The sequence below is a fragment of the Hemibagrus wyckioides genome, linkage group LG08 (assembly GCF_019097595.1).
Source record: "Hemibagrus wyckioides isolate EC202008001 linkage group LG08, SWU_Hwy_1.0, whole genome shotgun sequence".
NCBI lineage: Eukaryota > Metazoa > Chordata > Actinopteri > Siluriformes > Bagridae > Hemibagrus > Hemibagrus wyckioides.
In genome coordinates, this window is record NC_080717.1 from 6,502,424 (window position 1) to 6,527,751 (window position 25,328).

At 39.0% G+C, this 25,328-nt stretch overlaps 2 protein-coding genes and 1 non-coding gene across 6 annotated transcripts in view; 2 read left to right on the forward strand and 1 right to left on the reverse strand.

Moving 5' to 3' along the window:
- ppp2r2cb (protein phosphatase 2, regulatory subunit B, gamma b) lies at positions 1 to 15,006 on the forward strand. The gene is made up of 10 exons (XM_058397165.1): positions 1 to 390; positions 3,261 to 3,356; positions 6,586 to 6,683; positions 6,811 to 6,952; positions 7,063 to 7,175; positions 10,165 to 10,342; positions 11,116 to 11,280; positions 11,768 to 11,937; positions 12,926 to 13,017; positions 13,106 to 15,006. The coding sequence occupies exons 2-10, from the start codon at positions 3,299 to 3,301 to the stop codon at positions 13,452 to 13,454; spliced, it is 1,365 nt and encodes a 454-aa protein (XP_058253148.1). The 5' UTR covers positions 1 to 390; positions 3,261 to 3,298; the 3' UTR covers positions 13,455 to 15,006.
- LOC131358572 (U1 spliceosomal RNA) lies at positions 5,124 to 5,284 on the forward strand. Its single transcript, XR_009205522.1, has one exon. It is a non-coding gene; the product is annotated as a U1 spliceosomal RNA (small nuclear RNA).
- Positions 14,474 to 25,328, reverse strand: part of LOC131357833 (C-terminal binding protein 1) — a 26,484-nt gene continuing 15,629 nt past the window's right edge. For 2 of the 4 annotated variants that reach the window (XM_058397167.1, XM_058397166.1), the window contains exons 3-9: positions 24,458 to 24,602; positions 24,111 to 24,317; positions 23,148 to 23,362; positions 22,446 to 22,576; positions 22,146 to 22,273; positions 20,387 to 20,498; positions 14,474 to 15,928 (exon numbers count right to left, since the gene is read on the reverse strand). In XM_058397167.1, the coding sequence (XP_058253150.1) occupies positions 15,742 to 15,928; positions 20,387 to 20,498; positions 22,146 to 22,273; positions 22,446 to 22,576; positions 23,148 to 23,362; positions 24,111 to 24,317; positions 24,458 to 24,602 (1,125 nt within the window). In that variant the 3' untranslated portion in view covers positions 14,474 to 15,741. Of the gene's footprint in view, positions 16,217 to 20,386; positions 20,499 to 22,145; positions 22,274 to 22,445; positions 22,577 to 23,147; positions 23,363 to 24,110; positions 24,318 to 24,457; positions 24,603 to 25,328 lie in introns of all 4 variants that reach the window. The other 2 variants (XM_058397169.1, XM_058397168.1) reach the window with 2 other exon arrangements.

The following is a 25,328-nucleotide window of genomic DNA, read 5'->3' on the forward strand; positions in this document are numbered from 1 at the left end:
CACGTCAATACGCCTACACCGAGAGCTGCTTCACACCAGCACTTGAACAGCAGCTGATTAGCCTGGCTGAAGCGTTGGCATCATCTGGCATTCCTCTGTTCACCAGCGAGTGTGTGTGTGTGGATGTGTGTGTCAGCTATAGGTGAGCTGAAACAGGAGAGCTTCTGTGTGGGTGTGTGCATGACACACTCTTTTTTCCTTTTTTTTTTTTTTGCTTGGGATTCCTCCTGCCCCATAAGGCTTTGCAGCAAGTGGATGTGCTGATGTAGGAAGAATGGATGCACCACTGCTCACACACGTACACACACACTCAGAGCTCAGCCGTGGGACCGAATGAAGAAATCTACATCCATACATTTGGGGATTGAAGATACAACAATGTGACTGAGGGTAAGGAAGGTGTTTGTGTGTGTTTGTGTGTGTGTGTGTGTGTGTGTTTGAGAGCAGAGTAGGGCTTAGTAAAAAAATAGCTATGTGTCTTGAGATAGGGCTGGGCAATATGGTCAAAATATCATATCACGGCATCATGGAGATATTTTCACAAAATATTTATCATAAATATCAAAAAAGAAAGAAAAAAATATATTGATGTGTGAGTATCTCAAGACAGAAACTGTAGCTTTTCTAATAAAATGTCTGGTTTTTAGTCATAATTGTGTAAAATAGGAAAGTTCAGCTGGACCTGTTTGATTCTGAATGCTCAAATGTGGTAATTCATTTCCCATTGTATAAATTAATGTAAAAACACGTTATCATTTCTATAGTCAGAACTAATTCACAGGGCCTTGTATAGCAGATACTTCCCACACAAACAGATCTAAAAACATGTAACCATTAATGTGGTAAGTTTTCTCTCAGAAGGTGTTTATTTACCATTTCCGGACGCCAGTGTCAGTGCTTTGTAATAGTTATATTAGCGGTAAATGTGTACGTTTAAAATGTCCATCAATGGAAGGTCTAGGTAACATTGGCATGCTGTAGTATTTTCTTTCTATTTACTTCCAGAAAGAGGGAAAAGAGAGGCTGGTGTGGGGGGAAATCCCAAGCTTTTTTAAACACTGTTTTAGCTACTAAATAAACTATTTAAAGAGAAAAAGGAGGAAAATCTTAGCGGCTTTGACATCAACTACATGTTGCTGTGAGTAATGACATGATACAGTAGTGACAGATCTAATAAGCCTCTCAAAAAAGTGTATTTTGACATAATTATCACTATATTAACACTATATTAATATCAGACAGTGTTGATGTTATACACTCTTAAGGAAAATAGTTATTTAAGGGTTCTTTGAGTTAAGGTTTCTTAGCTTCCTAAAGAGGTTTTATTTGTAACACTAACAGGGAAACATTGCTGTAGGATGTTTAATAGACAAAACTAATGCACCACTAAGGCTTCTACTTACATTTACCCACTTTTTCAATCTTCAAGATTGTATAATCCAAGCCTGTTGATCACTTATAGATTAGTCTCTAGCTTTAATGTTTAATTTAGTCCTTTTCTTCATCCTCAACAAATTACATGCAAAATGCTTTAATATGATTTACTCTGTATTAAAAGGCATCACCATGTTTGTAACATTCGTTCTGATGAAGTGGACATCACCTGACAGCAGAGTTAAGGTTATGGCTGTGTGCTATGACAGTGTAACAATGCTTGGAGATAATTTTATAATACACAATATGTATTGCCCTTCCCTGAACTGCCACCTTATTGTGATGGAGGGGTTTGAGTACCTGAATGAGCCTAGGAGCCATGTTGTCGGGGGCCTAGTGCTCCGGGTAGGGTCTCCCAAGGCAAACGGGTCTTAGGTGATGGGTCAGACTAAGAGAGGTTCAAATCCCCTCATGAGTGGTAGAAGATCAAGGACCGTTACTTCGCCCGGATTGGCGTTACCGGGGCACCACCCTGGAGCCTGGGCTGGGGCACGCAGGCGAGTGCCTGGTGGCCGAGTCTTTGCCTATGGGACTCGGCCGGGTACAGCCTGAAGGAGTGATGTAGGCCCGCCTTCCTGTAGGCCCACCACCCACAGCAAGGAGCATAAGGGGTCAGTGCTATGTGGTTTGGGTAGCCGTCATGGGCGAGGGCCTCGACGACCCAAGCCCTGGTCAAAGAATCTGGCTCTTGAGACATGGCCTGGACGTCCAGGCATGCCCCAACGGGAAGAGACCCCGGGGAAGACCCAAGACACGCTTGAGGGACTATGTCCCTCGGCTGACCTGGGAATGCCTTGGAATTCCCCTGGAGGAAGTTGAAGGAAGTGTCTAGGGAGAGGGAAGTGTGGGCATCCCTGCTGCCCCCACGACCGGGCTCCGGATAAGCGGGAGACAATGAATGAATGAATGAATGAATGAATGAATGAATGAATGAATGAACAACGTGTATAAAGATATTTAAAACTCAAAAACAGCTCCAGCTTAAATTAAATAACATCATCCAATCAGCCACTGTGATTTTAATTACATTTATTTAACATTTACTAAAGAAACTATTTAACAAGGAGGTAGACCTAGCCTAATATGAATATACAATACTATACAGAATTATAATCATATCATCATTAGAGACATGAATCTCTGATATAAAGAGATAGAAATATGGGTAGGAAAAGGAGGCATACTGTATGTTTTTCTTGTAGAAATCTTGTCCAAAATGTTCACAGGGCATCAGGTTTAGACGCTCTAACGTATTCAGTATATAGAAAGCTTCCAAGATCAAGATTTAAAGTGATCAGGAAACACTTTCATCATCCAGTCAGCAGCCTGCTACAGTGAAGATGAGTGTAACCATCAGCATGCTGTAATTTATTGTGATATCATTAACAGCTCATCATATCGCCCGGCTCTATTGCATTTTACAGGTTTAATTGTTATGACATGTTAAACAGTGTGTCATATAACTGATCAAATCTCATACAGAGCTAAGTCTCTTCCCATGACAGTTTTTGTTGTTTTCAGTGACATTATGTAATCCTTTCAGAACGTTCCAAACACATTTTGTATGATAATCCTTGATCGGTGTACCAGACAGTGTGTGTGTGTGTGTGTGTGTGTGTGTGTGGCTGTTCTGTGTCACGTTTTGTCTCAAAATCTGTTGTTTACGTCATCTGCAGGATCAGGATTAGATTAAATGATCTCAGTGTGTGTGTGTGTGTGTGTGTGTAAACTAATTCTATCAGATGTTAAATACCTAATCAAGGCTTTATGCTTTCAGTACACTGAATCTCTGTAGGATTTTCAGAAAGTTCCCTCCCCTTTCACAGGATTGGTTCAGATGTAGCTGCTGTAACACCATCCAATAATGCTGAGCCCTGTTCTCCGTTCTGAGCTCTCGGCCTTGGAGCCGGAGTACACAGAGGGTAAAGTATATAAGCTTCACTTCTAACTGTTACATTGCCCTAAACCCAGAAACACGCCACATACCTACTCATCATGTCTAAGGATGTCTCATTTAAAGTTGCCAAAAAACATTCACCACATGCCATTCAGCCACAGTTTAGGAGCTACTCATATGAGTAATCATACCACAAACTCAAAGTGATGGCTTACATTAGATTACTGAGGGTTCAGCCACAGATTTGAACAAATTTGCTCTGGGTTGCTTTTACAAAAGGTTGCTCTGGGTTTTTATATTATATTATATTATATTATATTATATTATATTATATTATATTATATTATATTATATTATATTATATTATATTATATTATATTATATTATATTATATTGTTAATATTTATTATTATATTTTAATTTTATAACATAATATATTATTATTATTATTATTATTGTTGTTGTTGTTCTTGTTGTTGCTGCTGCTGCTGCTGTTCTTAGAGTAATTTTTAAAAAAATTTGTCCAAAATATATATATATTTTTACATTTTTAAAACATTTTGGACAATGAAACAAGTAAAAATAAAAATATTACAAGATGAATACATTTGCCCATGAGACCCAGGAAACCACAAATAAGTCAGTTTAAGTAAGTAAGTTTTAAATAAATAAATAAATAAAATAAAAAAGAAGAAGTAAATTGATTAGTATGTAGGATTATTTTTTTTCGCATAAATTAAATGCAAGAACAGGGATAATGGTCATTAAAACAGAAACTGTGAGTGCATGAATTGTATCTTTTACCAAATAGAATTATGCATGGCTTCAGAAACACTGTGTCTGCCCAGGCGTTTTTATCTTTTTTAATCTCTACCACTTTTAGTAGCAAAAAATGACCAAACAAAATGATGCAGAACAGCAATTCAATAAGAAAGCTAAATCTTTGTGGAACTTTAGCTCATATTCAGATCCTGATGCAACTCGAAATAAGTACTTTATTAAAGGCAGACACATTTAGATGGATGGAAAAGCTGATAAGCCTACAGATAAAAGACTCATGATGGTGCTAATATTAACTGTCAATCATTAATATACACAATAGTGATATATGCTAAGATAATGAAGGTGGGAATATCCAAAAGAATATTCCAGAAAATAAAGATAAAATGGGTCAGGATATAAAATACACAACAATGCTCAGAACAAATACACCCAAAAGTGAAGGCAGGACTTTACGACAAGTATGAGGATTAAATCTTTATTGATAATGCAGAAGGAGGTGGTGAGAACAAACTAGTGAGAAGGGTTCACAACAGAGCAGAGAGGGACCTCTGCTGGCGGGGAAGAGAATCATCCTGAGCCTTTTAAATAATCCTTTTAAAAACCACAAACAAAACCTTTCCAAAAAATAGATTATGTTTAAACAGATATAAAATAATACTGTAGATCTGCTGTGTGAAATTAGACCAATTTGGACACTTTAAATTTGTCACATTTAATCCATACACTCTTAAAAATAAAGGTTAAAAATAAAAGGTTCTGTGAATAACCTCTAACATCCATGGAATATTTCCATTGCACAAAACGTTCTTTGTATTTTTCTTTAGACTAGAAAAATGTTCTTGCTAAGAAAAAGGAATTTTTGAAGAATCATTTAGGTTCTTTGCGGAACAAAAATGGTTCTTTTTTGGTCATTCCTGGCAGCTTTATTTTTAAGAGTATAGTTAATGTGATGCAGTACACCATGTGGTTACTCTGTTAGAGGGACCTGTAGAAAACTGAATGTAACTGATTACTTACCTGGCAGGGGCAATACCATGATCAAGGAGGTGGTTTGCCCAAAGTGAGGCCCAGCCATTGCACTCGGGCTATGCAGACCTGTGAATTCATCAAATGCCAGAATAGCGACTGCATAATATCTGATAGGGAGGACTGCATTCACGCTCTTCCCTTTCATAATGGGGCAGTGGTAGCTCAAGTGGTTAAGGCTCTGGGTCGTTGCCCAGAATATTGGGGTTCAAGCCCCAGCACTACCAAGCTGCTGCTCTTGGGCCCTTGAACAAGGCCCCCAAACCAACTTGCTCCAGGAGAGCTGCATCATGGCTGACCCTGTGCTCTGACCCTAACCTCCAAGGATGCAAAGAAAGAATTTCACTGTGCAGAAATGTCTATGTGACAATTTAACTTAATTTACAAACATCCAGTATAAATTATAAAATAAAAAAACATTAAAAAAACAATAAAAAAAAAAATCACAAGAAGGGCATTTTATTCGACAGAACATCAGAAAACTACAGGCATAACTGTGAGTATGGTGAAGCGAGTGATAAAGAGCAGTAAGGACTGCTTCAGACATCACTGAGAAGTACCAGATACAACTTAGTGCAAAAACTATTTGAGACAGGATAAACAATCATGGGCACAGAGGGAGCCTAATGCAGTGGAAACCATTAATCAGCCCCAAGAATGAGAAAGCAACAGCAGCTTCTGGAGAACTGTCTGATTTTAGGATGAATACAAATGTAACCTGGATAGATCTGATGATACAGTGTTTGTGTGGAGAAAGCCACAAGACGAATTCCAATGAAAATGACTTTCCAGAGCCCTGACCTAAACACTGTACAGCATCTGTGAGAAGAAATGAGCAGACTGTAGATGTGGATCAACTGAAAGTTTTTTGTTTTTTACAGGAAACTTGCACCAAAAACTTGTTAAGTCCATGCCCAGATGTTGTTAAAGGTTCGTCATGAAAGAAAGAAAGAAAGAAAGAAAGAAAGAAGGAAGGAAGGAAGGAAGGATGATGTGCAAGAAAGAAAGAAAGAAAGAAAGAAAGAAAGAAAGAAAGAAAGAAAGGAGAAAGAAAGAAAGAAAGAAAGAAAGAAAGAAAGAAAGAAAGAAAGAAAGAAAGAAAGAAAGAAAGGAAGGAAGGAAGGAAGGAAGGAAGGGTGATGTGCAAGAAAGAAAGAAAGAAAGAAAGAAAGAAAGAAAGAAAGAAAGAAAGAAATGATGTCAAACTAAATACTAAAACAATGTCATCTTTAATGAAGCCACTAATTAGTGTCCAAATATGTTTTTACTGTATATAATTTTCTCTAAAATATATTCTAAACAGTATGTCTAATTCTTTTATATTTTTAAACATAATAATCTCTTTTTTGGGAAATGTTTTGTGATCAGACTAAATGTCACACTCATTAACGATGGAATTGTTCTTTTTTTGTTTGTTTGTTTGTTTCATTGAAACCCTGATTCAGCTGATGTCATCTCTACGGTGGAGTTTAGCCAATCAGGAGAGTTCCTGGCCACAGGGGACAAGGGTGGGAGAGTGGTCATCTTTCAAAGAGAACCTCAGGTTAGATTTTACTCGACAGCACTCTGGGCAAATGAGTTATCGGCAAAACATGGAAACTTTTGACAATTTATATTTAATATGATTTTCTGGATATATAAATCTCTCTCTCTCTCTCTCTCTCTCTCAGGGGGAATATAATGTGTACAGCACATTTCAGAGCCATGAGCCTGAGTTTGACTGCCTGAAGAGCTTAGAGATAGAGGAGAAAATCAATAAGATCCGTTGGTTACCTCAAATCAATTCCACCCACTTCCTCCTGACCACCAATGGTGATTAATTCTTTGAATTTGATAAATCAGAGCAATCATAACTGCACCAGATCGGTTTCTTACAGCTGAACGTATCTTGAATGGATCTTGAACGAGTGTGTTTTTCTCAGATAAGACCATTAAGCTGTGGAAGGTAAGCGAGAGAGACAAGAGGCCTGAAGGTTACAACCTGAAAGACGAGGAGGGCCGGATGAAGGACATTTCCAGAATCACATCCCTTCAGGTGATGTTCTATACACAGTTACACAGAGCTGGGTCCAAAAGTCTGAGGCCATTTTTCTTTCATTTAAAATTGGAAATAAACAGAAGACATTTATCATTTTGGAAATATTTAAAACAAAGAAAGTATATGGTCAATACCTTGAATAATTATCTCTCTATTTAAATGTAATCAAATGTGTGACATTGACCATGTTAACCGCTTTGTAGAAATAGATTAGATTTCCCTCATCTCTAATCTCTGGTACTGAGACTACTTCTCATATGACACTGTGATGGATTAGATATAAAATGGATCGTAAGGTTTCACACAAACTTGTGCAGCTCGATTGCACGCTGTCATTAAATACTAAATACCAAGGAACTCTAACAAACTAAGAAACTCTCACTATTGACATTCATGTCGATGTTGTCAGTACTTACTCAGGTTTTTGTGAAATTTCTACTGAATTGTATTAAATTTTAAAAGAATGCAAAATAAAAGCGATTTAACTTTAGTTTCAGACTTTTGGACCTCACTGTAAATAATAGTAATTCTGTAAATGGGTTCCAAAATTATTGGCACCCTTCGAAAAAGGATGACCAAAACTATTTTATTATTGATTTATTATTTTCACTGCCCTCAATATCTGCCCTCAGTGAGGTGTATACCAATCTTTAGGATCAATATATGATTTTCAGATGTCTGTTTGATTTTCTGTTATTGACTTTCTGGTCTAGTTTCAGTTTAATGAACAGTTTCCTCTCAGTTTTACAGTTTTAATGAAGAGCTTACTCTCAATGCATTTGACTCCCTGATGATAGTAGCAACAGTAGAAATTAACTTCAAATTTTATGCTAATACCTCACACGCATACATCACTTAACAGCTTCACCAAGCTTTGTTATAATTATGCCATATAGCTGCACTGCATTTTGGAAAGTTTGAGTTCAGTGTAATGCTAATTTGTATTTCGGATTCATATGATTTTGGACACCAGTTCAAAGTGATCAGTGTGAAAACAAGCCCTTTTTTTGTTTTGGGGCACTAACATTGAAACCTGACTTGTCACTAATGTTTGAGATCTTTGAATAACACAGTTAGAAACTATTTAATACAACTGTAAATGAGCTAGCATTTAATAATAATGTTCCTCTGTAGCATCAACATGGCGCACAATTACTAACGTCTCACAGGAATAACAAAGGAACAGCACAAATCACAGATATTTAATATTTAATTAGGTGGATTTTTCCGTGAAACAATGAAATATATATTATATATAGATATATATATATATATATATATATATATATATATATATATATATATATATATATATTTTAATTATTTATATATATATATATATATATATACACTATATTGCCAAAAGTATTCGCTCACCCATTCAAATAATCAGAATCAGGTGTTCCAATCACTTCCATGGCCACAGGTGTATAAAATCAAGCACCTAGGCATGCAGACTGTTTTTACAAACATTTGTGAAAGAATGGGTCGCTCTCAGGAGCTCAGTGAATTCCAGCGTGGAACTGTGATAGGATGCCACCTGTGCAACAAATCCAGTCGTGAAATTTCCTCGCTCCTAAATATTCCACAGTCAACTGTCAGCTGTATTATAAGAACATGGAAGTGTTTGGGAACGACAGCAACTCAGCCACAGAGTGGTAGGCCACGTAAACTGACAGAGCGGGGTCAGGGGATGCTGAGGCGCATAGTGCGAAGAGGTCGCCAACTTTCTGCAGAGTCAATCACTACAGACCTCCAAACTTCATGTGGCCTTCAGATCAGCTCAAGAACAGTGCGCAGAGAGCTTCATGGAATGGGTTTCCATGGCCGAGCAGCTGCATCCAAGCCATACGTCACCAAGTGCAATGCAAAGCGTCGGATGCAGTGGTGTAAAGCACGCCGCCACTGGACTCTAGAGCAGTGGAGACGCGTTCTCTGGAGTGACGAATCGCGCTTCTCCATCTGGCAATCTGATGGACGAGTCTGGGTTTGGCGGTTGCCAGGAGAACGGTACTTGTCTGACTGCATTGTGCCAAGTGTAAAGTTTGGTGGAGGGGGGATTATGGTGTGGGGTTGTTTTTCAGGAGCTGGGCTTGGCCCCTTAGTTCCAGTGAAAGGAACTTTGAATGCTTCAGCATACCAAGACATTTTGGACAATTCCATGCTCCCAACTTTGTGGGAACAGTTTGGAGCTGGCCCCTTCCTCTTCCAACATGACTGTGCACCAGTGCACAAAGCAAGGTCCATAAAGACATGGATGACAGAGTCTGGTGTGGAGGAACTTGACTGGTCTGCACAGAGTCCTGACCTCAACCCGATAGAACACCTTTGGGATGAATTAGAGTGGAGACTGAGAGCCAGGCCTTCTTGTCCAACATCAGTGTGTGACCTCACAAATGCGCTTCTGGAAGAATGGTAAAAAATTCCCATAAACACACTCCTAAACCTTGTGGACAGCCTTCCCAGAAGAGTTGAAGCTGTTATAGCTACAAAGGGTGGACCGACGTCATATTGAACCCTATGGATTAGGAATGGGATGTCACTTAATTTCATATGCGAGTCAAGGCAGGTGAGCGAATACTTTTGGCAATATAGTGTATATATATATATAGATATATAGATATATATATTATAAATATATTGTCTAATATTAAACCTTGAAATTTTTTGTTCTATTTTTCTTATATTCTGTAAAGCTGCTTTAAGACAATGTCCTTTGTTAAAAGCGCAAATAAAAATAAAAATAGAAAAAAACTGAATAATCAGTAGTTTCATTTGAATATGTCCTGTTTGCCTGGGATATAAATATGATATTGCTCACATGTAAAAATCCCTTTCTTATCCATCACTATAGGGAAAATCTTTAAACTTGACAGAAATGAGACAGATCCATAAAACACATACACAAACAACACTAACAATAACGATTAATGATCAGTTTGAACAATGCCACAGTTTATTTGACGTGTAGTGTGTTTTTGTGTAGGTCCCCGTGTTACGGCCGATGGATTTGCTGGTGGAAGCGTCTCCACGGCGTGTGTTCGCTAATGCTCATGCCTATCACATCAACTCCATCAGCATTAACAGCGACTGTGAGACTTACCTGTCAGCTGATGACCTGAGGATCAACCTGTGGAATCTCAATATAACAGATCGCAGCTTCAGTATCCTGTCTGAACATCTGTACGGCTTTCTGAGTGTGTGTTTATCTGTAGTTGTGGGAGATTTGGATACGTTTGGATAAATTGCTTACAGAAGGATGATGAAAAACTCTTTTCCCCAAGATGAAAGACTCTTACTTACATGCCTTTTATTGGGGTCTACTTAGAGTTTGATCCTTTATTCATATAAGAGCTTGAGTTACTTACTGGGTTAAGGTTCTGTGCATATATCTCTGTTTGTTCTGGATTCTATAGTCTCCTCCAAACCACTAAAAATGTTGATGGGTGGATTGGCTACTCTAGAATTTCCCTAAGTGTGTGCATTGGTGCCCTGAAATGGAATGAGATCCCATTCAGGAGGTCAACGTTCCTGGGATACATTCTGGATCTATAGAACTCTATATGGGAAAGATGTTGTTCTTCTTCTTTCGGGTACTCCCTGTTCAGGGTCGCCACAGCGGATCATTTGGTCCACATATTTTAAATTGGCACAGGTTGTACACTGGATGCTCTTCCTGACGCAACCCTCCCATTTTATCCGGGTTCAAGATCTGCACTGAGAGTTAACTCTTCAGTGGCTGGGTTAGCTCCCTGTCCGAGAATCGAACCCAGGCCACGGCAATGAGAGCGCAGGATTCTGCCATTGGACCACCAGTAGGCTTTATGGGAATGATGTATTTATAGATTACTTCAGCTGAAGTTCCAGGAATCTAGAATATCAGTAATGCTTTTGTGTGTGTCCAGTGTGTATTTGTTTCCTTGAACAACTTCCTCAGATATTGTGGACCTGAAGCCGGAAAACATGGAGGACCTGAGCGAGGTGATCACCGTGGCTGAGTTTCATCCTCATCACTGCCACTTGCTGGCCTTCAGTAGCAGTGCAGGTGCTACACGCCTGTGTGATATGAGATCTCGCGCGTTGTGTGACCGACCAGCTAAACGTGAGTCTCTCTCGCTCATCCTGCTTCACATGCAGATTGTATTGTTTGAGAAACACACAGATATCGGTTTAGTGATTGTAAGGGAACATCAAATCTCTAGCGAGGAAAACGAAAGTGTGTACAACTGAGCAGAGCTGTTCGAGGTAATTAATAAGATAAATGTCTGAAATTTCTGAAATATTCAAACCAGCCCATCCGGCTTGAACAATCAAGCCGTGAAGTCACAGAGATCACACATTTATTTCATTCTGATGATTGATGTGAACATTAAAGCCGAAGCTCTTGACCTGTGTCTGCATGATGTTTTGCATTACGTTACTGGCACATGATCTGCTGATTAGATAAATGCATGAATGTATAGGTGTTTCTAATAAAGTGGACAGTTCTTAACTCCTGTCTCATGAAAAGTTTCCATTCTCTTAATCTTTTTTTTGTGATACAGTATATCTGTAAGTAATATATCTGTTTCTGCCGGTGTGTGTCTCAGTATTTGAGGAGTCAGTGGACCCAGCCCATCGATCCTTCTTCTCGGAGATCACTTCCTCTGTGTCGGATGTAAAGTTCAGTCACAGTGGACGCTACCTGCTCACCCGAGACTACCTCACTGCTAAAGTCTGGGACCTCAACATGGAGAACAAACCAGTGGAGATATATCAGGTCTCATCTCTCATCTCTCACACCCTGCTGATGCCTAAAGAGGCCCGACATTATTGTCTCGTTCTGTCCTGTTCATTTAACATAATTCCAAGAGATAACAAAAGTCAGTTTTATTGGTGTTCCTTATCGTCGCTGGAACAGAAGTCCACTTATGGGACATTTTCAGTCAGTATAAATGATTTTAGCGCCAGTCTGATATAAAGTTAGGACTCTGCTGGCTTTTAGTGTGAGACCTGCGTTTTTCTGTCTGTTGGGATAGACAGAATTTTAGTAGTTGAAGAATAACACCTTCAAATTTTAGACTGTTATGAACAAGCACTTCAGAGAACAGAAATGGCTTTGACATAATCTTAAACTTTGAAGACAGACATATTTGGGTGAAAAGGTTATATTAGTATTTGACCTCCTAGATAAAAGGTTAATAGATAGATTAATAGATAAAAAAGAAAACATAAAAGTGTTGTTTAACAGCACTATATGATGACTGTAGGGGGGATGTGGTAGCTTAGTGGATAAGGCATTGGCCTAATGAGCAGAAGGTTGCGAGATCGAATCCCACATCCACCAAGCTATCACTGCTGGGCCCTTGAGCAAGGCCCCTAATCCTCAGTTGAATAAAAAAATATGACTAAAAAAAGGAAGTCACCCTGGATAAGGGTTTAGTGGATAAGTGCCAAATGTGATAAATGTAAGTAGGATGATCTTTAGTGAAAAATTGGCATCTATAGTTATTATTTTGCTTCTACAAGCTTAACTATTCATTTCGATTTCTCAGGAGCGCAAGAAAGAAAACAGAAGTCATGTGTGTATGTCAACAAATTGGTTTCAGTTTGCACAACTCACTTAGTACGACTTTCAGTATCTGCTGTGAATTCTCATGAGATCAGGTTCACTCAAGATAACAGGACAGAAAAATAAGCGAACTTTCCAGATGTGTTAACTTCATCTTCATGTGTATTGTGTATAAACGAATCACGTGTATTTGCAGGTCCAGGATTATCTGCGCTCTAAACTCTGTGCCCTTTACGAGAGCGACTGCATCTTTGATAAGTTCGAATGTGCCTGGAATGGAACTGACAGGTGAGACCATAACCTCTGACCTTTCAGCTTTGAGTTACACTTCCAATCATTTCCCCTATAAACATTGCTCCTTCTTTGCGTCTCTTAGTGTCATCATGACAGGGGCGTATAATAATTTCTTCCGGATGTTTGACCGAGCGAGTCGGCGTGATGTGACGTTGGAGGCGAGTCGGGAGGTGTGTAAGCGGCGCGCCGTGCTCCGGCCTCGCCGGGTGTGTGTGGGGAAGAAGAGGAGGGAGAATGATATCAGTGTGGACAGCCTGGACTTCAGGAAGAAGATCCTGCACACGGCTTGGCATCCTACGGATAACATCATCGCCATCGCAGCCAGCAACAACCTGTTCATCTTTCAGGACAGACACGGCCCCGGACACCACGTCGGCCATCATTTAGAACAAGACAGACCTCTGCAGTTACAGGATACAACTCGTCAGTGAACTGACCCTAAAGGGTCACAGCTCTTTTTTTTTTAATTTTAATAAGGAAGGTCACACCGTTTGAGAATTTGTAATATTCAGAGCACGTTTTCAGTATAAACACAAAAGCCTAACAATAATAATAATAATAATAATTTAATGCTGGATATTATAACCACCATTATGACTGGGACAGTATTTCAGCACTCCTGCATGAAATGTAACACAAGGAGACTGAGACGAACCAGGAAGTATATTTGCCTGTCAGTGTCTAAATCACTACTGCATGTTTACACTATTATCCTTAATTAACGGGCTTCGTTAACCGACCAAGTTCTAACGGCAATGATGAATGCAAACAAATCGGACCCTTTATTTCTTGAACTAATGAACTGTATCCGCCGTCTGGTGGCTCTTCTCAGGTTTCATGTTTCTTGACCGGAGACAGTAGACATAGATGTCCTCTTCCTCGTAACAGATATCGAAACTGAAGCAGTACAATCATGTGAATGTCTGAATGAGAAGCAGTGTTTCTAAGGAGCATCATGAAAACTGGAATTTCAAGAATTTCTTTTTGTTTTTTAGCATGCTAAATTGTTGTGCTGCTGATTTGACGCCACACGCGGACGACGTGTTCGCTGTAAGACGGTAGGGGAGAGCGGGGCCTGAGCTTTAGACGATGGTTCAACCGAACCCCACTCTCCCGTATCAGCTGTGGAACTTGCTAATAACGAGAATAAAGAAACGGTAAAGCTCATTTTACACCAGACTTCGTAATCATACTTCATTACACACTGCAGTAGTAATGCATGTTTAGAATAATCTGATACAGGTATGTGCATATTAAACGTATAAAGCCGAGCAAGACACTCAGAAATAAACGCTCCTCTCCGTGTGAACTCGGCCCACGAAATCCGTGCTCGATTGCCGTCCTGCTGCATCGCTTCTGGTGTAAAATGGGCTTCATTTTGTGCGAATCAGAGCCTCTAAAGATCATCTCATGCTTGGGAAATTCAGTGTTACCACCTCTGAAAGCCATGTCATTAAATTTGGACTTTTATTTCATTTAAAATAATTCATACAAATGCATACAGTCACAAACATTTCTTTTTTTTTTTTTTCCTTTTTTTGAATTCTGTTTAACAAAAAAATAATGATATCTCATAGTATATATAGTATGTATATTGCTAGCCTACCACTTTAATCAGGAAGGAAACTATGTAGGCAATGGAGCGCTGCAACTACCCCGGCAGCCCGGAGCTGCCTCGTTAAAACACGGTACGGTCAAGTCACACAGAAACAGGCAAGCATGACGCCAGCTTTTCACAAGACAAACTGTTTTTTTTTTTCTTTTCCGTCAAAACAGGACAATTTTTGTTTTTTTTTTACCTTTAACACATAAGGTAGTACATGCTAAGTTAACAAACAGGAACCGAAAATAATAATAATAATAATAAAAAAAAAAAAAAAACACACACACACACTCAATATACTTTTTGAAAGTATTGTGCTAAATTAGACTACAAAAAGACACATGGATACAAAAAAAAATAAAAATAAAAAATAAAAAAGATGCACTATGTGGTTTAATTCCAAAGGAAGGGAGGGACAGGGGAAAAATAATTTTCCTGAGAGGGTGTGCAAAACAGGCCTCTTTCGGGGCTTTTTTTTTTTTTCATACCAAAACACAAAAAAAAAATAAAAACAACAATAATAATAATAAAAAAAAAAATCTATTAGTTGATGGTTACCTCCCTTTACGCTGTTTTTCTTTTTTTTTTTATTCTTTTCTATAAACCACTGATCTTATCCTAAAAACTGTACACAAACAGGTTACATTCAGAACTACGGCTGTTTTAACAATGAAACCCATCGCACACAAAAAAAAAACAAAAATGTTTAAATAAAAAAATCGCCCACTGCACTTAGACGGACTACGATCTAAACCAGCAGGATTTGTTTTAGGGAGTTGGGATTTTTTTTTTTTTTTTTTGTTCCAAATCCACAAGATATTTTTTTTCCACATCAAAAAAAAAAATAAAAAATTGAAAAATAATAAAAAGAAAAAAAGGAAAAAAAAGAAAAAAATAAGTGTGTGAGAGAGAGAGAGAGAGAGAGAGAGAGAGCACGATCCACCACCTTCAGTTCAAACAGTAGGCTACTTCAGACAGTCATGGGTTGTTGTGTGTGTTTTTTTTTTCTTAGCTGGTTTCGAGCCTGTGGTGCTCCTCTTCTTTGGGGTAAAGAAGGACCAGGTGAGTTCTCTAGTGGTATGGAAAACTCTAGATGGAATCTCAGGGGTGTGTGGCTACAACTGCTCGTTAGGGTGCTGCTCTCGGTCGGGCTCGGCTTTGCCCGTCTGGCCTGGAGACGGCGCGTGGGGCGGGTGTGCTACAGGGGGAAGGCTGTGGCTGATCGGCACGGCGCTCGGCACGATGCCCTCCACCGGCGGCGGGAGTCCACCGGACGGCAGGCTCACCACACCTGGAGGATACCTGTGGAGCAGAAAGATACAAGAATCAGTATATGATTTAAATCTGAAAATGGACCAGACAATAATAATTAATCTCTAATGTCTAAGGTGTGAAGCTCCTGGTAGTCCAGCAGCAGAATCCCGTGCTCTCATTGCCGCGGCCCAGGTTCGATTCCTAGCCATTGAAGAGTTAAAACTGTCAGTGTCGGTCCCATGCCTGGATTAAATGAGAGGGTAGCATCCGGGGTAAAACCTGTGCCAAAATCTAAACATGGGGACCAAATGATCCGCTGTGGCGACCCCAAAGCAGCTGAAAGAACAACAACAACGTCTAAGGTGTAAATATGGATCTTTGAATTTTATTCATTAGACATGCTGGAATTTCCAGGATCTACTGTACCATGTACTTTCTACATGGAACAAACTCTCCACACACAAAAAACCTAGGTCAAAAGGAAAAATGAGTCTCATACGATCCATGTTCAAACTATATCAAGAATAGGGAAATTTCAGACAAAAAAAAAACGCAGAGATGTGTATGCAAAAATATCGACATGAAAAAAAAAAATTCTTCTCTGCTGCAAACAATACACTGCTTCTTCTATTCAATACTGTCTTCTGCAGCAAAACATTACACTTCCTTCTTCATTTTTTTTTACTGTGGTTTGGTAGCTGAAACACGGCTCTGTATTGTACATACTCACACGCTCACAAAACGTCTTTAAGGCAAAGCCTGGGGGTTGTGTGAGCAAATGCACGCGATTTTTAAAGGGATGTACTAAGTGCATCTGCACCCCATAACTTTTAAAAAAAATAAATGTTTCTTGCACTGTTTTACACTGCATGGTATAATAATAATAATAATAATAATAATAATAATAATAACAATAATAATCAGTTAAACAGTACATTTTGGGCTCAAGATATAAAAATATGCAAATAAATATGCATTATACTTAACATTTTAAAGAAAGAAACATACACTTATCAAAGAAAAGGATGCTTAGCTCTTGTTAAACTACTTAACTAGCCACTAGAAGGCTACAGACAACATACAATGAATATTTAAAAAAAAAAAAAAAAAAAAAAAAAAAAATTTTTAAAAGTCTACACACCTCTGTTAATTGGGGGGGTGCTACAATACCCAAGTTGCATAAGTGTGCACACCCCTCACCTAATACTTTTATTAGATTTTATTACACTTCACAGTCTTTTTGAGTAATAGTCAATCAGTGTGGCACATCTTGGCAATATCGTTTCCACCCTTTCTTGCAAAAGCATCGTAGATCCATCAAGAATGTTTTTTATTTGGATGTACTTTTGGGTCAGTGTACTAAAAAGGTGAAATTAATTTTCATCTTCAGATGACTAGCTGCCACCTCCTAGAAGGTTCTGCACTCAAATTGCCAAGCACCAGCCAGTGAAATCCACTGGTATTTGCAGGTAGTCATGATTTCCTCTACTCTGACAAACAAGCCTGAAGAACAGCAGCATCAATTCATGATGCTACCACCACCATGCTTCACTGTGGGTTTCATGATGTGCATTTTTTTAGCATCAAACCTTGATTTTTTTTTTTGTGAGAAATGGCTTCCATCTTTTCATCCTACCCCACAGCCCAGACGTGCGAAGAGAGATTCTTATCACATGCAGAGAGCAATCAGAACTTGTCAGATATTCCTGCAGCTTCTTTAATGTTCCTGCAGGTCTCAAAACTTTTTCTCAGTTTTTTTACATTTTGGAGGGACATCCTGTTCTTGATGATGTTAATATGATGCTCTATTTTCTTTATTTGTAGCTGAAGGGCTTTACGATGTTCCATGGTAATGTTTTGGAAATTCTAATGGATACCATAAAAAAACCCCTCAAATGCTTTGTAGGATGAAACCTAAAAGATGAAGAAAATCCTAAAGCAGCTGCTGATGTCCTTATTTTAACCAGAATAATTCCCCTGATGAAAGCTGAATAATAATTACTTTGGAACATGAGATTTAACGTGAATGGCGTTCATTCTGTTCACAGCTACATCCTTATTTATAAAAGGGTGTGTAAACTTATGCAACCAGGTTCTCTGTTATGACTTTAATATTTCCCTAAAATAGGTTTTTGATCGTTTTTCAGGTCAATTTTATACACTGCTATTTCACATTGATGGTGGAAAGAATTCTGACATGATTTATCTTGGTTTCATTTTTTTTTAATATCACAAAAACCTAGAATGTTTATATCAAATATACAAATATACAGATCTGGAAAAAAAAAATAAGAGAGCACTGCAAAATAATCAGTTTCTTATGTTTTTTTTTCTTACAGGTTCATGTATTGGTGAGATGAACAGTTTTGTTTCATTTTTTTGTGAACTGCTGACAATATTTCTCCTAAATTCAAAATATAACTATTGTTATTTAGAGTGTATATTTAAAGGAAATGGCAACACATCAAAATAATCCAAGATCATGCAGTATTTGCAGAGCTTTAATAACTCAAATAAAACAAAATGCAAATCATTTGTAAACAAATTGTGTTAATGCTTTGGCTAAATAACATCAGTATTTGGTGGAATAACCCCGATTTGCATGAGTTTTGGCTCCATGCTCTCCACCAGTTTTTCACATTGCTGTTGGGGAACTTTATACCACTGTTTTTGCAAAAAAGCAAACAGCTCAGCTAACCCTTTGCTTGATGGTTTGTGACCATCCATCTTCCTCTTGATGACATTCCAGGGGTTTTCAATAGGGTTCAAATCTGGAGATTGGGCAGTGGTCTCTTATTTTTTTTCCCCAGAGCTGTATATGTTGTATTACCCCATTTACTTGGTTACAGGTTTTTTTTGTTTGTTTTCTACATATTTATTTATTTTTAATAAACACTAGTAGCTTCCTAATGTTAATTTAAACCATTAAGTCAGCCACCAGAACATGTGCACGGTATCATGAAGGGAAAAAAAAAGGCTTCAGACATTTTGTGGTCAACACGTTTGTTCTGCACGTTTGTTTATTTAAACGCATTAAAGCCCTGTGTTGCCTTTAAGTACTTGGTAGAAACGTCCAGGGCGGAAAAAAAACACCACGAGAGAATGCGAAATTTTTGCTTTATTTCCGAGTTTGGTTGTTTAAATGGAATATTGTATTCAGTGCCTCAGTGTGTTACTGTTTTAAACTAAAACCAAAAATCTTGCTTTCCTAATTTGTGCATATCTTGTTGTTTTACATAATGTCAGAAGTTGTGATTAGCTTGTCTGTGGTTGTGATGTGCTCAGTGCTTTTACTGCTGATATATTTACACAGTCAGTTAAGGGTGTGGCGTTACGATAACTGTAGCCTGTGAGATAATATTCTGGTCTCCCTCCTGCAATGTAAAACTCTCAAGGGACACGACAGAAAAAAACAAAACAAAACAAAACAGAATAACACCCAGGAAATGGAGCAGAGGCTGACGAGGTTCAAGGTTGTCTAACTTAAATATCTTGCAAATCTCTTCTTTGCTAACCCAAAAATTCATAGAACAGTCATGTTTGGGGTCAAAACAAAGGCACAACAGTGAGAATTAAAATAAAAATGGAGCAAAACAGAAGCCAAAGAGATGAGAGGAGATCTTGTCGGACATGGTAAATGATCCATCCTTATATTTGACTCAGGTTAATTATTCTACGAGATTGGATTCAAGCTAGTGGCTAAGAATCATTAATGTTAACAACGTACTACAACATCTCACACAAATAAACACACACCCTTTTCCTGCACCTCCCAAACTGTGACACTGCAGTTCCCCCTCAATACCCTTGAACCTCCCTGTAGGTTTAACCAGTGTGTGAACTGCTACGCTGACTAAACAGTCCAATAAGTAAAAAAAATAAAAAATACAGTGGAACCTCGGCATACGGTTTTAATTGGTTCTTGGTTTAATTGGTATTGTGAAACAAATTTTCCCATAAGAAATAATGCAATGCATATATAATGTAAATTGTTATGCAGATAATCCGTTCCAGCCGCTCAAAAATATGACCAGTATTACCAGTGTATGTAAACTGTATGGCTGCTTACAAAGAACTGACCCAAGCCAAGCATTCCATGTCGAGGGTCCTCACGGGAAGTCGTGCCACCAAGCATGGGCTAAAAATAGAACAGATCACCCATGCCACCAATCTGTCACTAAAAAAAACACGCGAAAAATCACCTAGCTTTTGAACGCATGCTGAAGGCAACGCTGGTATCGCGGGTTGACTCTTTCCAAACAGCTTTCGCTGACTGAAGAAAAAAAATCGTAACCTCACTCCAGTTAGCTTTGCTTGGCTTTCCACTGACGCAAAAACAAGTCTTGATCGGCTCCCGGACGTACCGGTAAGCTTTCGGTTCGTTTCGTTCATATGCCAAAAATGGCAAAATTCGTAAGGGAGGGCATTCTTATGCCGAGGTTCCACTGTATGCAGTGTTAAAAAGTACGTATATTGATATCCCACTGCTAGCATCTGTTACTGCACCTGTAGGCTCCGTTCAGCTCCGGGTGGATAGCAGGGTCCATGCCTGCCCAGTGGGTGGTCTGTGTGAGAAATTCCTTATTCACACAGTTCTTCAGGCTGTCTGGAATACGACCTGGGGGCAAAAACACACACACACACACAGCTGTGTTACACCACAATAATCCAGCAACTTCTAGTTACAAATCTGAGAGAGAAAAAGAACAATCACAGTAATGACTGCAAACGGGGGTGAAGTATCGTTATGACACATAACATCTACACAGGGCGATGTTAAAAATTCACAGTTGTACAGACAGTTCTCTAAAAACAGTGCTATAAATCAAAATCCAGCAACAATAATAAATCTGATTGGTTAAAAATGTTGATTAATCGGTAATTCATATAATTGTACACTATTATTGTTCTAATGCATCACTGTTTCTATAGTAAGAGCTAATTCATAGGGCCACACCTCATAATCCAAACCTAATAATAAATACATTTGAGATAAAATTATACTGTTTGTAATAAATGTAACATGTACCACGACCAGACATAACATTATGACCACCTGACTAATATTGTGTTGGTCCCTGTTTTGGTGCAGTTACGTTCCACGTATGATATGTGTATATTGTGTTTATTTTTCGCTCTCCTTTCCTTTTGTGCTATTCTTTACTCTGCCTCTAGGTCAGGGTTATTGGCTAACTCGGCTGTCAATTATAATTGTGACGTTATGACGCTCTGCCAATCCGTTGAAGTGCCGACTGCATATAAGGCCTCGACTTGGTGTGTGGATGTGTGCCATTTAAGCGTACCTTGTACTTCAACACTCAGTTGCCTCCTGATACTTATTGTACCTTGACTTGTGAAGTCATGCACTGCTATGGTGATTTGAGCTACTTCTAATTCGTTAGTTGGCTATTGACTGATATCGAATTCTGTGCTTGAGATTACGCTGGTGCCCGTGTTAATGTTTTGGTCTTATTGTGTATCAAGTTACCGATAAGTATGGACCTGACCCGTCATGCACTGTGTATTCTGACACCTTTCTATCAGAACCAGCATTAACTTCTTCAGCAATTTGAGAAACAGTAGCTCGCCTGTTGGATCGGATCACATGGGCCAGCCTTCGCTCTCCATGTCCATCAGTGAGCCTTGGCTGTCCATGACCCTGTCGCCTTGTTCCTTCCTTGGACCACTTTTGATAGATACTGACCACTACAGACCAGGAACACCCCACAAGAGCTGCAGTTTTGGAGATGCTCTGATCCAGTCGTCTAGCCATCACAGTTTGGCCCTTCGTCAAACTCCTTATGCTTGCCCATTTTTCCTGCTTCTAACACATCAACTTTGAGGACAAAATGTTCACTTGCTGCCTAATATATCCCACCCACTAACAGGTGCCATGATGAGGAGATCATCAGTGTTATTCACGGCACCTCTCAGTGGTCATAATGTTATGCCTGATCAGTGTATGTATAGATGTATAATCTTAGATTCAGTATATGTTTCCTGTATTTAGCATTTATGGAAGGAGTCTCCAGTGCCAGCAATCAGAGTAAAAAGGTGTAACAGGTTTTCCACCATCTTAAAAAATAGAGGAAGTTGTGGTTTCTTGTTAACAAACTTTCATTTGTACCAGACTGACTGTCAATAGATAACGATAAGCCTTAAAATGCTTGCATGGATTTTTATCATGTGTTATTTGAATATAAAACACAGTTCCCTCACTAAGGCATGTGTAATTTGTGTAAAAAAAAACATTAGTGTACCGTACCGGTAATGGCCCTACGGATCTCCCGAGCTGCTTCCTCTCTCATCTCGATGGAGGCCTGCTCGCTGTACCAGGCAGCGTGAGGAGTGCAGATCAGATTAGGGGCATCTTTCAGAGGGCCTTGGCTGAAACTGAGATGTTAGAGGTGTTAAAGGAGTCAGACAACTAGCGTGCAGGAAGACTGGAAAACACGAATAATGCCTCATTGAGTTCTGTCAAATCACCTGAGGCACTCTGTCTCCCACACACACACACAGTTACCAGAAATAGCTCTCCTCTCAACCATACACACTCAAGGCTTACCTAAATGGCTCCGTCTCGTGGACGTCGAGAGCTGCGCCACGTATTCTTCCCTCTTTCAGTGCCTGAGCCAGAGCTTTCTCATCCACCAGTCCCCCTCGCGCAGTGTTCACCAGGAACGCACCCTGACGCATCTAACACCGAGAACAAAAAACACAGTTCACTCTATTTTTTGTGTATAGATCATAATAAGGACAAAGCCTGAAAAAAAAAAGCTTAAGCAAAACCTGGGTCGATTACTGATTTGCATATAGCAGGAGAATTCTATATTGCTATTGAAATAATGATTAACAGACAATTAACAAAGCCCTTGTGCAAATATAATGTGTAAAATAATATGTATGAGAAAGCGGGTGCACCTATTTCTTGGGATTCTATTGAGGGTAACTGAACCGAGTTGAAACGAGGGCAAAAACATGGAAAAAGGCAGGATGAAAAAAGGGGGGCGGGACGTCTAGGTGTGTCAGTTCATATTGGAGAGTTCAAACCACCTACACAGGCATCAATCATTCCCAATTCATACATCAGCTGACATTTTAATTGGGTGGAAAAAGCAACCTGCTATTTGGCGCATGTTTGCGTGAGAACTCATCACAGCATGCTTTGATCTTTATATGCGGAGCTGCAACGAAAAATATGTGAAGGTTTGCTTTTTGAAGGTGAACGAGATGAGGTGCGGTCTGTGCGTGTGTGTGTGTGTGCTACCTGTTTGATAGTGAAGTCATTGATGAGGTGGTGGTTGTGTTCGTTCAGGCTGCAGTGAAGTGTGACGCAGTCGGAGTGGAACAGTAGGTCTTGTAGTGTGTTTACTCTCTGCAGTCCCAGCGCTCGCTCCATGCCGTCAGACAGGTACGGGTCGTAGAAGATCACATTAAAGCCAAACGCTTTAGCTCTCAGAGCTACAGCCTGACCAACACGCCCTGAAACACACACACACACACACACACACACACACACACTAGACAAATCAATAACCTTTCCTTCTACTCAAATCAGACTGGTTTCATTTCCTCTTTTAAAGTGGCTTTAAATGACTCATTAATTTAACGATTCGATTCCGAGCGCCTCATACCCGCTTTATATTAAAGATAATTTGTGATTTCCGAGTCCATATCTGGTGCTTAATTGAATATAAAAAGAGGTTGTAAATATTCCATTGCATTAATACTATAGTGCATGATGTTCATTAATCATCATTAGGTGCTCTATCCTGGTCAGAATTTCTAGCACCGTATTCATAAAATGATTCATTTTAAATTGTAGAAACTAAAACAGTATAAAATACAGAGAAAATATTTTAGTTAAAAATATATAAATAAATAATAAGTGTGAAAAAGTCATTCTTTATATGGTTTTCACTTCCTGTTATAGTCAGAAAATTATAAAATATAACATAAAAAATAAAAATAAGAATAAATTGCAGGTAAAGAACTATATAATTGTAGGGGAAAAAAGTTACTAAAATTAAATAAAATGTACCCACATTAAATATCAGTCTATAACATTAACTGTTAAGAAGCATTTATATTTAAAATAATAATAATAATAATAATAATAATAATAATTTCATTTGTAATAATAATAATTTCATTTCTAATAATAATAATAATAATAATAATTTCATTTTTAATAATAATAATAACAATAACAGTGATTGTGTAAACTGACCAAGACCAATGATCCCCAGAGTCTCCCCTCGGATGCGAGCAGCTCCAGATGCGACCTCGCGGATTTGCTCCACGCTCTGGACCCGCGTGCCCTCACGGAGAGCCTGGTGGAGCCAGGTGGTGCGTCTGTAGAGATTGAGAATGTGACACAGCGTCGAATCGGCTGTCTCTTCCACTGAGGCTGAGGGCATGTTACACACAGCTATACCTAAAAAAGAAAAAGAAAAAATACACACACCCATTACTATATAGAGAGAGGTTTGTGTGTGTATGCACCCATGTGCCCACAGACACACACAGACGGCATAGACTACAGCATTAACACAGTAAGGAAGGAAATGAGATTACCCAATTCTCCTGCTGATTTGATGTCGATATTGTCGAAACCGCTGCCGATGCGGACAATGATTCGAAGTGCTTTGAATTTCTCCAGATCCTCACGCATGAGTGTGATGGTGTGGTACATGAGAGCCCCGACGGCCTCGTTCAGTACCTGGAGGAACACACAGGAAAAAAAGCGAGGACACGTGAGGACAAATATACTGTATACATATATAACTATTTCTGTCTTATTATGCCTGAACTGAACTGTATGCAAGAGCATAACCATATCTTTAATAGATAAGAAATTTAAATTTTTGTGAATTCACCAAAATTGTTAAAAATTTGTGTTTTGGATGAATTACAGTGCCTGCTTAAAATCTCACCCCAAAATTATTCAAAAAGGACTGAACCGTATTGCATCATAAAATAGAAGAACCAATCATGTTCCAGTATGCAAATGCATTCCATACAACTCCAGTTAATCCAAAGCTAAGGTGCAGGACCAGAGAATGGTTGGGGACTTCCTGCTGAAGCTAAATGTGTAAGTGTTTACTGACATTTTTCAATGCAAAAAAAACATGTTAAATAAATTATTATTCCATTGTCTGGATCTATCATCGGGTCACAGGGAGCCTGTGCCTCAGGCATCATCGGGCATCAAGGCAGGATACACCCTGGACGGAGTGCCAACCCAATGCAGGGTGCACACACACACACACACACACACTCATTCACTCACGCAATCACACACTACGGGCAATTTAGAGACTCCAATGTGCCTAGAAGCATGTCTTTGAACTGTGGGAGGAAACCGGAGAACCCAGAGGAAACCCACCAAGCACGGGGAGAACATGCAAACTCCACACACACAGTGAGATGCTGGAGGTGTGAGGCG

Coding starts and splice junctions, on each gene's coding strand:
- ppp2r2cb (XM_058397165.1), top strand. CDS start 3,299: ATGCTGAGCCCTGTTCTCCGTTCTGAGCTCTCGGCCTTGGAGCCGGAG. Junction 6,684..6,810: donor TCTTTCAAAGAGAACCTCAG/GTTAGATTTTAC, acceptor TCTCTCTCTCAG/GGGGAATATAATGTGTACAG. Junction 11,938..12,925: donor AACCAGTGGAGATATATCAG/GTCTCATCTCTC, acceptor GTGTATTTGCAG/GTCCAGGATTATCTGCGCTC.